This window comes from Brachyistius frenatus, unplaced genomic scaffold, assembly GCF_029030835.1.
Source record: "Brachyistius frenatus isolate BFR_SWC_R1_liver_20210118 unplaced genomic scaffold, ASM2903083v1 Contig_2, whole genome shotgun sequence".
Classification (NCBI taxonomy): domain Eukaryota; kingdom Metazoa; phylum Chordata; class Actinopteri; family Embiotocidae; genus Brachyistius; species Brachyistius frenatus.
In genome coordinates, this window is record NW_027210601.1 from 1986473 (window position 1) to 2000044 (window position 13572).

A 13572-nucleotide genomic window follows, 5' to 3' on the forward strand; every position below is an offset into this window, starting at 1 on the left:
TCCCCCAGCTAAAAGCCTTTTTCCATGTTTTGCTTACATCAAGACTTGTGGCTGCATTTTATTGAGCAACATAAAACCCAGTGAGCTGTGATATTTTTGAGCATGGTATGTTTTTTGTTTTTTTTGTTACTTAAGGTTGCATAGCAACACATTGGCTCTCTAACTTGCATTGCCACCCGCTAAAGGTCCCTTTAGTGAATGAAGACCCTGAGGCAGCTTCTGATTTCTGCCATTATTAGTGCAACACAGATGCAATTACACTTCTAAATATTTACTCTCTGCCTGCATCATGTTGCATGATCAGTGCAGAACATTAAAGCTACAACATATGTGTAACTATAAAACTGATAAAGCAATACCCACAAAAAGTACTAGTCATTTTGCATTCAGAGCAGATGTAACTGATAAACTTGTAGCACGGCTCAGTGGGTATCAGCTGGCCAATTATATCAGCTAGCATTAGCTCATCATAAATGATCAGTCTTACATATTAGTTGGAAGTTAGTTGTGATAAACTGCAAGAAAAAAATTAAAAAGAGGGATGCTGTTACATAGAACACAGACTTTCACTTTGAATTGGCATTTTTTTTTTTTTTTTGCAATATCTTGGTCAAATTTTATTTTACATTTTTTAACTGAAAATTTAGTATTGTCTCAAAAACCCAGTGTTGGTCAAGCTGTATGATGAATTTGATCTGTGACCTGTTTTAATGATGAAGAATATCATATTTCGAGTCATATTTTGACAAAAAAATAAGCTACCTAACTTCTACTCTCTCAATCATCAATTTTAGCATTATAGTTGTGTCCACTAGTTTGCAACTAAGATGAGTGTGCTTATTCACTTCAATCAAGATACTGAATTATCCAAAAAATACTAACATATTCTCCAACATGTATGATCACATGCTGCAACAATTTTGGTCACATTTAACTCATAACAATGAAATGAGAACTGTTTATCATGATATCCTGATATGATGAAGAATTGTGTTACAATATTAAAAAAAAAAAAAAAAAAAAAAATGCTGCAATGTATTTACAATATGAACTCAGTAAAATTGTGAATGAGACACAAACTGTCTTGAAGGTTTTAGCTATTAAAAAAAAAAAATCCAGTGTGAAAGAATTAAAGAGCAAGTCCTGATTGTTTGAAGGGCACCGTGAAAAGGATATGGCAACGGTGTGCTGAACACTGACAGTCTATTTATAACAACCATTCAAAACTAAAATTTTAGCTCCATCTGCCTGAGGATCTCAACATCCGACTTGAGTAAATAGCTGAATAATTGTAAAAGCTTTGTGTTTTTAAATTTTTTTTTTTGTAAAGAAATTCCTTCACATGAATGTCTTATATGCCTACATATAACCCCACTGCTACAGCTTTTCAGTGACTCCGAAATAGCTCTGTGTACTGATGCAGGCGGACAGATGTGCTATTGAAGTGTGTTCGGAGGACAAGTCTTTGTGAAGCCATACAATATTAATGAATACAACATTTCCAGGCTGATAAACAACCTAGATTCATTAGCCCCGAGAGGAGCTTATTACCCGCGAGCAAGAACCAACTTTGTCTTCTTCCCTTTGTGATACATTTAGATGCTGATCGGGGAGTCGCACAGAAATCATTTTCAGAGTGAGAAATGTTCTGTGGGAGTGCAGAGGAGAGATTTTCCAGTTTGAAGAGTTTGAGCAGTTTATTTTTTTGGCACCGTCGTCTCGGAGCAGATGGTTGTGTGGATCAGTTGTTGTCTGTAGTCAAGATATCGAGGTGAGACAGCAAGAATTTATGTTAGGTTGTATCACTACCTACACACAAGTAAAACATTGTGGATGTTTGAGGTGGTGGACTTTATGTCTCATTCATATTTTTTTTATGTATGTATCCAATAGCCCATTATAAAAATATGAAGTGCCTTAAAGTGCAATACCGCGGAGGGCCACTAGGGGCTGGCTTAAAAAAAAAAAAAAACGTCTGGCCCTAGTTGACTCACATTCAAATTGCTTTCATGAAATAACAAGTCAAACATTTTTTTCACAAGTCATTGTGGTGTCAGGAGCTAAATTCACTCCTTCTGGTGAGTGTTCACGTGGTCCTTCTGAAAATAATTTAATTATTAATTACTAATTAGACCTAAAAGAGAGGTACGTTTGTCCCTGGTTTGATTGACATGCCTGGGGTGCAGTCAGTTTTGCCGGTGGGCGGGCATCATGTCCTCCGGTTCTCAGCATAGATGTTGCTTATTGTGGACATAGTTTCTTGGTCTGACAAGTGAGGCCAGTGCAGAAGCCAGTGCAATACCACCGAGGGCCACAAGGGGCTGGCTCCAATTGACTCCTATTTCTGGCATAGGAGGGTGGGCATTGTGTCCTTGGGTTCTTGGTCAGATCGAGGCAGATTCACCGCTCACTCCTCCCCTAGCTCGTCCAAATATGGTCCCTTCTGGCTCCAAAAACTCTAGGCCTCGCAACGGCAGGTCACAAACGAATGGGTGACATCATCGTCGGTTGCCACTTGAGGTATCCCAATTTTTTGTTTTTTGATGAGCGTAAAATATCTCAAATCTGTCCCATAGCTCACATAGATAACATTTAAAGACATTGTAAGTCATTTTTAAAAATGTAAATAAAAATATACATTTAGATTAGGATGTCCCTAATGATCAGTTTCAGCTTCAAAATAGCCACTAATGAAAAATAATTGCTCGTTTCCTCTCTAGTGTTTTAATAAGAAAACAAACTAATTTATATTTAATGACTCATCACAGTGAAACACCTGAGTTTGTACTAATTAGGTCTGAAATTCATGAGTCAGCAATGAAAGTGTACATCTAAGGATGTATTTTTTTTTGTGTTAGACCATCTGTAAGTACTTTCTGCCTTCCCCACACAGACTGTGGCACTCATCTTGAGTGTTGGTTCCTATTGAAGACAAATACTTAAAAACAAGTCATCCATCCATAGTTTCAACTTTTAAAAAGGCCAAATAACTTCTGAAAATGACTAAACATTACTCAAAAGTAGGAAATTGTGCCTTTGTTGGGGATTATTTTGGGTTGAGGATTAATACACATTCAATGTGCGGGTGTGTATTTATGACAAGAGGAAATGAGTCAAAAATAAATACAGTGCCCATGTTCATTGTGCAGCTGTGTGGCTCACAAATGTGTTTTCAAAAGTTTTTGAGACAACAAAGGAGTTCTGTGGTTTAGAGGAATAAAATATATTATTGCTGGTTTTGGTTGTTTTGTCATGGTTTTAGGATGAAGAAAGTAAAAAATAAACTATCTCCAGTCACTTTCTTTAATGTGCCTGAAAGAGTCACAGGGTGTCGGATGTATTGGAGGATTACTCCTGCAATGGTTTTTATTTAATTAATTTTTTTTTGATAAATTGTGAACTGTACTATAGATTCTCAATAAAGTGTCAATCAAACAAATACACAACAAGTTTCTAAGGTATCAGGCTTCAAAAGTAAATACAACAGTCCTAAATATATCATGTAACTTTTGGAATAAACTTTCTGCAGTGATTTTGTCAAAGACTTTCTCACATATGTTGTCTTTAATTTCACTCATAGCGCCACCTGTTGTTGTGAAGGGGAAAGCCTCAACACGTTTGTGTGGTAAAAGCCATGTGATATTATTTTTGTCTTTGTAGGATATATTTTTTGTCCTTGTAAAACATGCAGGGATTTTCTGAAGCGTGACGTATTGGAAATATGTTGTATTTGTTTGATAAATAACATTTTTATTTACAAAACAAAATGCTTAAGTTTGTAAACAAGTGCTTTGTATTTGCAAAGTCGTTGGGCATATGCAAAACATGTTCTGTTTGTCTGTTTTGGAAAGCAACTGGCTCCATATTTACGTCACACTCTTCTTTCGCAGGTGATGTCCCAAGCAGAGGGCCAGCAGAAGAACCTTGTCCAGTCCATTGATTCTCTACCGACCAAAGGCCCGCTCTCCTGTCTGGATCAGGACCTGCTGCTGCTCAAAGCCACGTCGGCTGCCACACTCAGCTGCCTGGGAGAGTGCCTGAACATCCTCCAGAAGACTTGCAGCCATAGCCAGGCTCCGCCTCCATCCCAGGCCTCCCAACACAACCTCGCCTCCCACGGAACCCCCTCCGGTGAGTCCGACCCGGGCCCCGTTCCAGTGCTGCTACTGGACCCCCCAGCCCCTCCATCTCCCCCTTCCCCCTTGTCTTTTCAGTCCTCTCCTCCAAAGCCCAGCTCCGGTGACAAGTCCCAGCTGGGGCAGCTAGACTGTGGCTCTTGTCCCTGTCTGATGGGTACCATGAACTTAAATGTTTGTAGTAAAAGTTGTTGAATGTTGCATTTGTTTGTTAAATTGTTTTATTCCATTTCTGTTTTGTGTCATAGTTTGAAGTTATAAGCTTTGTTCTGTGTCGTTCTCCATTCATGTTTACAGTATGTCTCCTCAATGTCGTCAACTGCATTGAAATGCCAATAGTTCATCAAAATGTTAGTGCCAAGTACAAGCATGAATGTGAAGTGTGTATGAAAACAAACATAACGTCAATATTGTTTACAGAGACCTTGAAAGCATTTCAGACTGTCTCCCTAAATGCATGTCAGAAAAAAAAAATCAGGGTTTATGTGTGAATGAGTAAACCTGATAATACTGACGAATACTATGCACTTCTAAATCTCCTCAAAGGATGAAGTCTTTGCCAAAGGAATCCACACTGGTGCCTAAAATGTCAGACCTCTGCCATGTTCAACCCTCTCTGTGCCAGATCACAATGGATCCAATAAAGTTGTTTCGATTTAAACCATTTGCAGCCTGAGGGTGGTTCTATTGGCATAACTTCAAGGATAAGGATTAAGGAGCCGGTCTTAAAGGTGGAACGTAGACACCAAATACAGGACAAGAGTGGACTCTGTTAAGATAAGGTGAAATCCATTAAATGTTGTTGACTAATCCTGTTTTCCCAAGTACAGAGGAATATTTATAATCCATTTACAGTCTCCAGGTTGCTATAGAACAACAGCCCAATAAAAGTTTTCTCCAAGAAAGTGGAGCGGAGCTGATTTAAAGCGGTACTCCACTGAAACGCTGTCGACTACCAAACACTCGTTGCCTGTAGGCTTTGAAAGGTGGCTCTGAAAATGTGTAGCGTTTCTCCATTTGTTGACAGTTTGCATTCACAGCAGTTACAATGGATCCCAAAGCCCATCCATAAGTTTTGTAAAAAAAACAACACAATTGTTATTTGCCCATGGAAATTTTCCCTGCAGCATAATTTACTTCTTTACTGTTGACGAAACAAACTCAACCTGTTTAAAATGGCTTCAAACGTAGTGCACAGTGGAAAATAACGAGCTAAATGTGCTTCATCTGTGTTGCATTATTTCCTCCTCCTTGTTCCAAAGCTTTGTTAGAAGTTCTGTCTTTGAAGTATACTAAGGAAGTAGGTGATACTGTAGACTTGTTCGGGAATTTTTTTATGCTGTTCTATAAGAATGATGACAGAAGGACTTCCTGAATTCGATCCGTGGACCTTTCGTAACTTTCTGAACACCTTTAGAGATGGAGTGAAGAGCTAAAACATCCACTAGGAACTCTTGAGTTACTGGGAAAGCAGCCATTTCATCTGGCCTAGTTATTCAATTCGAATGCTTGCTAGACGCCTCTCTGTCAAGAAATTGTGGGCACTTCCAAATTGGAGAAGGACATGTTAATTGGATTTCATATCCTGGCCCACAAACACCTTGGGATGCACCAGAAAGAGTTGAAGGAGAAGGCCAATGGCAGGAGGTTAAGTTAGCTACTGCCACTGCAACCTTCATTTGGACAAGCATTGGAGAGTGGATGGATGGTTTTGACGCATGTTTTTTTTTTTACATAACTTCTAGGTCCTTGTTGTAATCAATTGTAAATGATGTGAACAGAATTAAACAACGACTGCTGTCCTCTCAAAGAGGAACCTACAGAATCTTCAGAGCCATCTTTTCCACGCTATAGGTCCTTGGACCTCAAGAAGTTGTGGCCTACCTGCATTTGTAACTTTTGAAAGGTGGTTTTGGATCTTGGTTTGGGTGGGTGCAGGATCCCATCCCGAATCTTCCAGTCCTCACGGTTTGTTGGTCTTCTTTTTGCGCCAGCAGTCACCCTGCCCTGTACCTGTTCATCAGACAGGGGGTGGTGTGGAGTGGGACCGCCGGGCCGCAAGTACAAACCTCTTTCCTTCCGCTGCCTGGCTGATAAGTCCTGTGGGGGTCCAGCTGCTCCCCGCTTCCGGCATGTATCCCCCACATCTCAGTGAGGAGTCTTTTGTTAGGATCCTCGGTTCTGCCGAGAGATGGGTAGTGCGGCTCACCAGCATGGGCAGCATCCTGATTTGATGCAGCTGATAAATGGAGTGGCTGGCTGGTTGAATGTTATTGTTATGCCCACACAAGAAAGCATTGCCACTGCATGGGCAAGACAGCTCTTGGGTAGAGCCGAGCATGAGGTTGGACTGAGTTTGGCTGGCACGCTAGTCCCTCCGGGCTCCTGTTGTTACAAAACCAGAGCAACTTGTTTGAGTCAGCTCTAGTAATAGCAAAGAGAGTCAAGAACTAGAATGAGCTTTGTAAACTCCCAACAAAAACCTGCCAGTCATAAACCAGACCGAATATTATCAGCTGATGTCACGGAGGATCTTTGCTGCTCTCTCTAGCTCTTTTTGGATCCCCCCCCCTTTCCCTCCCCTCTATCACTGCTATAAAGAGCTTGAAGCCTCACCCTCCCTCTCTTTCACTCACACACAAAGAACATCTTCCTTTAAGGAAATACAAATCCATAAAGGAAATTTACCTTGCAAACTTAACATAAAGCATTTAAAGCAGAAGTACCCTGATTAACCAACACGGAAGTGAGTGGTGAATGGCATGTCTTTTTATATGAAGTGCGATCGAAAAGTTCCGACTGTTCATGTTGTGCATGAACGGAGCACAGCACAGTAATGTGACTGGAGCAGGAGGAAGCAATGACCTTGATAATTACGTATTCCAAGTTATGTCGCTTGATCAACATCAGCACCTGTGTTAAACACATTTTTGTGACCCCCTTTACGTGCACATGTACGATTTCACCCCGGACCATAACTTGAAATACTTCTTGTATTATAGCTCTCTAATGCTTCATGCACATTACTGTGTTTTGCTTTGTTACTGCACAACAGGAACTTGTGAATCACACCCCTTAAGAGAGAATAAAAGGGAAAGAGAAAGATGTAGTGTAAAAGTTAAATATGACAGCATCATGAAGTCTGAATTGATGTCACGGCCCAGAAATGGAAGGCTAAGCCATTGGAAACATTTGTTGTTGCATGAATGTTTATGTCTCCACAGTTTGACCTGCGACAGCCTTTTGAGTCACCTGCATGCCTCTATCCAATGGCCCAGACATGCCCCTGCTCACTGATTGTTTCTACTTCTGGTGCTTCATTGTGACATCTCAGAGAAAGTATTAAAGTATAGACGTATCTATAAACCAGTTATTTACTTGTGAAGAACTGATTAATAACAAAAACACATCAATATTTACAGCATTTTCTCCTAAAATTCTTATCTTGAATTGAGCTGTCAGGAACCCACTAACCCCCAAACGCCTTGAGAATAACCTTTTCAAAAAACATGTAAAAAAAAAAATTCTGTTTTCGTTATATTTATAACTCGCATCTCACTCGCCTTCAGGCAGAGCCGCACCTGCTCGTGTCTCCACTTTAGTCCGATATCACTAAAAGAGGTTCACTCACACTTTTCAGGTTCCTGTCAGTCAAACTGTCAGTTGACCAAAGCGGAGACCTGGCCTGGGGGCTATTTCAGCACATTTGGTGGAGACAGACTCGCCTCGGGGCTCACCAGCATGTCGACCTGTGTCAGCGCAGCTTGCTTCCCACTAATGGATATCAAAGAACAGCCTCTTGGTGCATTAGGCTCTTAACCCCATTTGAGTGTTGAGAGTGGTGATAAGAGGGGCCTCTGGTACTGCTCAGCTAACAGTGCTTTGAAATGCGATCTACCACTGCAATGGTGCAATTGTAGAGACTTTTCAATGAGGAGAATTGCAGCTTGGTTTTAGATATTTTTATGAAAGCGACGGTTGCAAATTACATCTTCTTAAAATGATGAGTCTGTTCATACAAGAGGGAACTATTAGCCCTTCACCAAACTTTGTAAGACGCCCGTCCTAAAGCGGTGACTGAATTTGACGTCTGTTTCTGAGGATGCAGTTTGTTTTGTTGTTGAGCGGATATCCAAAAAGGAGCCTTTTAGTCAGTGTTGTAACCTTTGATTCCTCTTAAGTAATGCTTGTCATGAATCATCATGATTTTGGAGCCTTTAACTGAATGATTATATATATTTCAGATCAGACTGAGGCTACTCTAAAATTAATCGCTAGATGTGACTATGAAATACTCTCAATCAGTCGCAAATTTGAAAAACATTATTCTTGGCAGATTATATAATATTCTTTGCAATCAACTGTTCCACTGAAAGTTCATAAATGATAATACTGATTAATACTGAGGACTCTTGATATCTCTTAAGCCTCCGCATTGTGCTTATTGAACAGCCTGGCATTACCAGACCCAAATTCACTGTGAGTAGATGAGGTCTGGCTACGTGATCGTTTCCAGTCGTTGCATCCTAATGGTCGTAGACCTCATGTTAATTTTGAAACTATTGGAGCAGTCTTTAACCAATCGGCATCAACCACCAATACGAGTGTCTTAAAAAGTCTTAAAAAACGTTTAAAACAAGTTGTCAAATGTAGAACCTCGAACACTGAAAAACATTTACAAATGATGGCTTCATAAAAAGATCATCAACGTGATTCATCCCATCTGACCACCTAACCCCTATAGGTGAGGACAGTATAGTATTTTTGAATTTTGTTTTTAAAACTGCTTGTTTTAAGGTTCAGCTGCACTATGACAGGGCGTTGATTTTTTTATTTTATTTTTTATTTCTGCAGAACAGTTTATTGCTTGTGACCTGGAGTCAAAACGAATCATCACTCGTCACTTCTCTATATTTGATCAAGTCAATACAACCAGCCACATATAACATTGAACAAATATTAAATTCGAGCAGACGGGTACAAGTGCACACACAATTTCCTGCTGTCTAGTCTCTGTCAGTCACACCTTAATATTGAATGTCAGATGTAAATAGGAAAGAGTAATGTGAGTTTTCTTCCTCATCCTTCTTTGATTCTCTCAACCCATTATCAGTCCGTAAATCTAAGCCACCTTCTGCTCTTGGTAACTAAAAGCCGGCTTTCGGCTCTGACGCTGCCTTGTCATTTTTCAGATGGTGTTCCTGTGTGGACTGTACCAAAGTCGCCCTCAGGGGAGCAGTTGAAGAACGGAGGTCTGACTCCTCTACAATCAGCCGAGCCCTCCCCGGCCCTCAGGAAAAGGAGTCTGTCCCATGGTGCTGAGGTGAGAAACATTGCGTCATATTGTCAATTATCACCTCCGTATTGTGCCTCGGTTGTCTTCCTTCCCCCTCTAGACATGGTTTGGGCTTCATAGGGTCCCACATGTGGGACTGTAGGGCTACACAATTAATGTGGGAGAAACTGAATTATGGCTGCTATTTCTAACTGCAGCGTTTCCGACAGGTTGGTTGGATGGTTGTAAAAAAAAAAAAAATCATTTCACATTTGCTCATTTGGGGCTTTTGGCCCACGGCTCAGAGTGATGAAACACAAGTGTGTAGAACATGAAGAATGGTTCTTTGTTGCATTTTGCAAGTATTGGATTATCCTAGTGAGTTTATGGACAGGAAACATTGTGAGTATGAGATGTAACAAAGGTCACTGCTTCTCATCAAACATTATGGTGTCTTAAATTGACCAGAGTGCTTTTTCTTTTTTGTGTCCTTATCTTGGCCTTGTTAACCTACAAAATTATGTATATTATTAAAGTTTTACTCACTGCTGACTTTTTTTAATTGCACAGTTAGATTTAATTTTATCTTACTAAGTGTGTCTTGTTGAATTTACTTTAGCACGTTTGCGAATCAATTGGTACCGACTTGCTTGATTGGGATTGGCACACCTTACTGTGACGTCTTGAGTCTAGTATTTTGGCTACCATATTAGTTTTTTTTTTTTTTTTTTTAGCCAAAAGTGACAATATTTGGATGAGTTTTGGAGGAGCGAGGGGTGGAATCGGACTGAGAACCTGGGGACACTACACCTGGCCACCTAAACTAGAAATCTGACTGCACCCCAGTCATGTCAGTCAAACATACTTCTCTTCTCGGCTTCATATCCTATTAATAATGTGATTATTTTCTAGAAGTACCACCTTAACACTGATCACAAGGAGTGAATTTAGCTAAGGACACCATAATGACTTGTGAATTTTTTTTTATTGACTTTGTATTTAATGTGAGAAGTTGACTCTCCTTTAAAGTGGGTCTATTGGAGCCAGAGGTGTTTTAGGGGCCCGTAGTGGCACTATTGCACTATAAGACACTTCAACTTCACTTTTCAGATCTGGAGACTACATCCATTTTTTATTTTAAGTCTGTGGGTAAGCAGTCCATCACAGTGAACATCCCCCCCCCCATTATTTTGAGTACACAAAGTTGGATTACTCTCGCATGACATCACGTTTCTTCGAAGTCCTGCAAAAACGGTGTATTTGGAAACTTGTATAGTTTAAGTTTTTCTTTGTTGGTAGAGACCACCTGAAAACACAACTGGATCACCTTGAAAAATAGAATTTTAACTAATCTGAAAACAGGAAAAGATGCTTGGTTTTCACCAGACAGCAGAGATTGAAGGCAGGGATTGTATTCTTGTTTCTGTGCACAAGGAACGGTATGAGACGGGATTTTTAGAGTCAGCTACTGAGAAGCATTAAGGTTATGAGGTTTGTTTTCTTGAGAGTACACAAAGTAAACACTAAATAAACGTAGATTAAAAAGGCTAAAGTACAATAAATAGCTTATTGATCAGCAGCAAAGTCTCAATTACTTGATATTAGCCTTTGCAAAAGTCTTTGAAGATGCCAGCAGCTGCATTTTTTAAATAGTGTTTGCTATCAAATGGTTTATCATTTCATAAAAACTGATATTTAAACAATGAAGCTAGTTGTTTACTATAATGCTTTTTTTTTTTTTTAAGGCTCTGTAGGTTGATTTTCTTGCTGCAGTGAATTTAAAGAAAAGGGCCACCCGTAAGATAAAAAAAAAATCTGACGCTATTGAGGCAGTTATTATTCTTGCCTCGCTTTCTTTTCACTCTTTTGTGTTTGCCCTTGTCGCCCAGCAAGGGAAGTAGTCATCTCTTCCGCAAGTTTTAACAGAGCTGCTGTCAAAAAAGTGGGTCACACAGTATAGAGGTGGAACTGAGCCGATCCCAGGAGGCGGCTCCACGGATTCCTGCTGCAGAGGGAAGCTGTCTGGCTGTCTGAACCAGCCCGTATCACTAACAGGAAACAGAGGCCAGGTGACTCTGACGTAAATGAGCGTCAGTGTGGTGGAGAGACAAAGGGGCGGGTGAAAGTGTGAGGCTCGGAGGGTGAGACATTGGTGCATTGCTTTCTGTAATTCAGTTGAAATGCGTATCATTAACTTCAAACAACAAATTCCACCCAAAAGAAAAATATCTTAATTTACTTTTATTCTCTATGAACTGCTGCATAGATGAAACTTTACATTATTTTCATATAAAACATGTTGCTGTTACAAAGAAGCGATGTTTGTTGGTGTATTGATCTTGTTTCCATGGATACCTCGGAAAAAGGATAATTTGAGCTTACATCAAAGTAGTGCCAGCTACAGAGGATTTTGTTGAAATAGCTGAGGCATTAATAGCTGAAACATATTTTCAGCTGTTGAGAGCATCAGCTGGAAATATGTTCAGCATGGGTGCTGGTGGCTGAAGTCATTGTGCAGAGGGGTGCTGCAGACCCCCCCCCCCCCCCTAAAATCAGGCACGTAAAAACCATCAGTGACTGGGAAAAGGGTCCTTGGAGTCACAGGGGGTGACAACAGGTAATTTGGGGGGCCACTTAAAAGTGACAAAAAAACTTAAGGCTGCCACTGACCTCTCTCTTCAACATTTAGAATACTAAGTAGAAATACTTGTATTAAATTGTACAGTTGCACCGCACAGTCCACTGTGCTCACCCAAACCACCAAAGGCTCTCTCTCTTTGTTGATGTTCGGGGTACCAGACTAGTCAGTGGACCACTTTTTATATTTATCTGAGAGGGAAGATGTACACCTTACCAGATACAAAAATGTGGGTCTGACCAATAGATCAGTATCTGAACACGGAATTTTCCAAGTATGCTACTGTCATAGACCTTTTTTACAGCAGACATTTTGACTTGTCCCAGTAAGGTAAACACAGGTGTATTAATGACAGCTGAATTCCACGTACGGGAGGTCCTGCTTCGGTAAATGTCGGTTAATTGTCATGGCTTACTGGGACACTTAATGGAACCGAGCTGTTATTGATACACCCTCAAAAACTCACCAGGAATACACCAGTTATAGCACATACAAATGCACGAGGCTGGACACAAAACAGTTAGCTCCATTATTTAGAAAGAGGGAAAAAAAAAAATGGAGTAAAGCCCATACCTGGAATTAAAAGAATTGACTTAAACTGGAGTGAATTTATAAATAATGGGCAATTAATTATTTTTAATTATTAATTTTTGATACCATCGTACTGATGGGTTTCGACTTATAGGTAGTGTTCAAATCCACTTTTGTCAGTTTAACTGCAGATAATCTGAGTGCAAAGTAAGAAACATGGTTCAAAGACGTTGTGCTGAGGGCCATTATAATCCTAAATATTTTTAATTTTCAATCTTTAGCACATTGTTAAAGTTATTTATCTGTAAATCTCCAGAGAAGCAATGTAGGAGAAGAAAGCATTGAAGCCTGGTGTTAACAGAATCATTTGTTTCCTGTCTTCTCTGAGCAGCTTTTTGCTCATCGCTTTCATTAGTGAGTGAGCGGGCGTGTGTGTTCTGTGACGTCATTGTGAGCGTGTATAGGGCAGTGTAAGTGGGTGTGGCTGTGTGTTCTGTGACGTCATTGTGAGCGTGTATAGGGCAGTGTAAGTGGGTGTGGCTGCGTGTTCTGTGACGTCATTGTGTTCTAGATTCTCATCAAAGGCAGTTTCTCACATTACGCAGTGAAACGCACATCGAGACACATTGTGAGGACTGTTGAGAGAGAACACTGGTCTACATTCAACATGAACCAACAGGAAACTAGTCCAGAATATGAAGTTACACCTGTAACTAGCATCCTCGAGGAGGACGATCACTCTGAGGTGATGGATCAAACACCAACGAGCACAGGATCTATTGAGCCATGTGTCTCTACAGACTCTGGTTTTCGGTTTGTCACTGTGTTGGTAGTGAGCCTGCTGATAAAGTGCAATGCTCCTCAAAGCCGCAATAAGGATTGGACTGCTCACACTAAACGCCTCATCAACCAGGCCATGGAGGGACTGTGTGTCACTAAAGACTTCTGCCCAGACCGGAAGTACATCAAAAAGGTCCGCAAGGCCATCCTGA

General features: G+C 40.4%; 1 protein-coding gene across 4 annotated transcripts in view; it reads left to right on the plus strand.

The window, feature by feature from the left end:
- LOC138617722 (oxysterol-binding protein-related protein 10) overlaps positions 1-13572 on the plus strand; it is a 71857-nt gene that overhangs the window by 35827 nt on the left and 22458 nt on the right. For all 4 annotated transcript variants that reach the window (XM_069692987.1, XM_069692972.1, XM_069692963.1 and 1 more), the window contains 2 exons: positions 3891-4131; positions 9329-9459. In XM_069692987.1, the coding sequence (XP_069549088.1) occupies positions 3891-4131; positions 9329-9459 (372 nt within the window). The remainder of the gene's footprint in view (positions 1-3890; positions 4132-9328; positions 9460-13572) is intronic.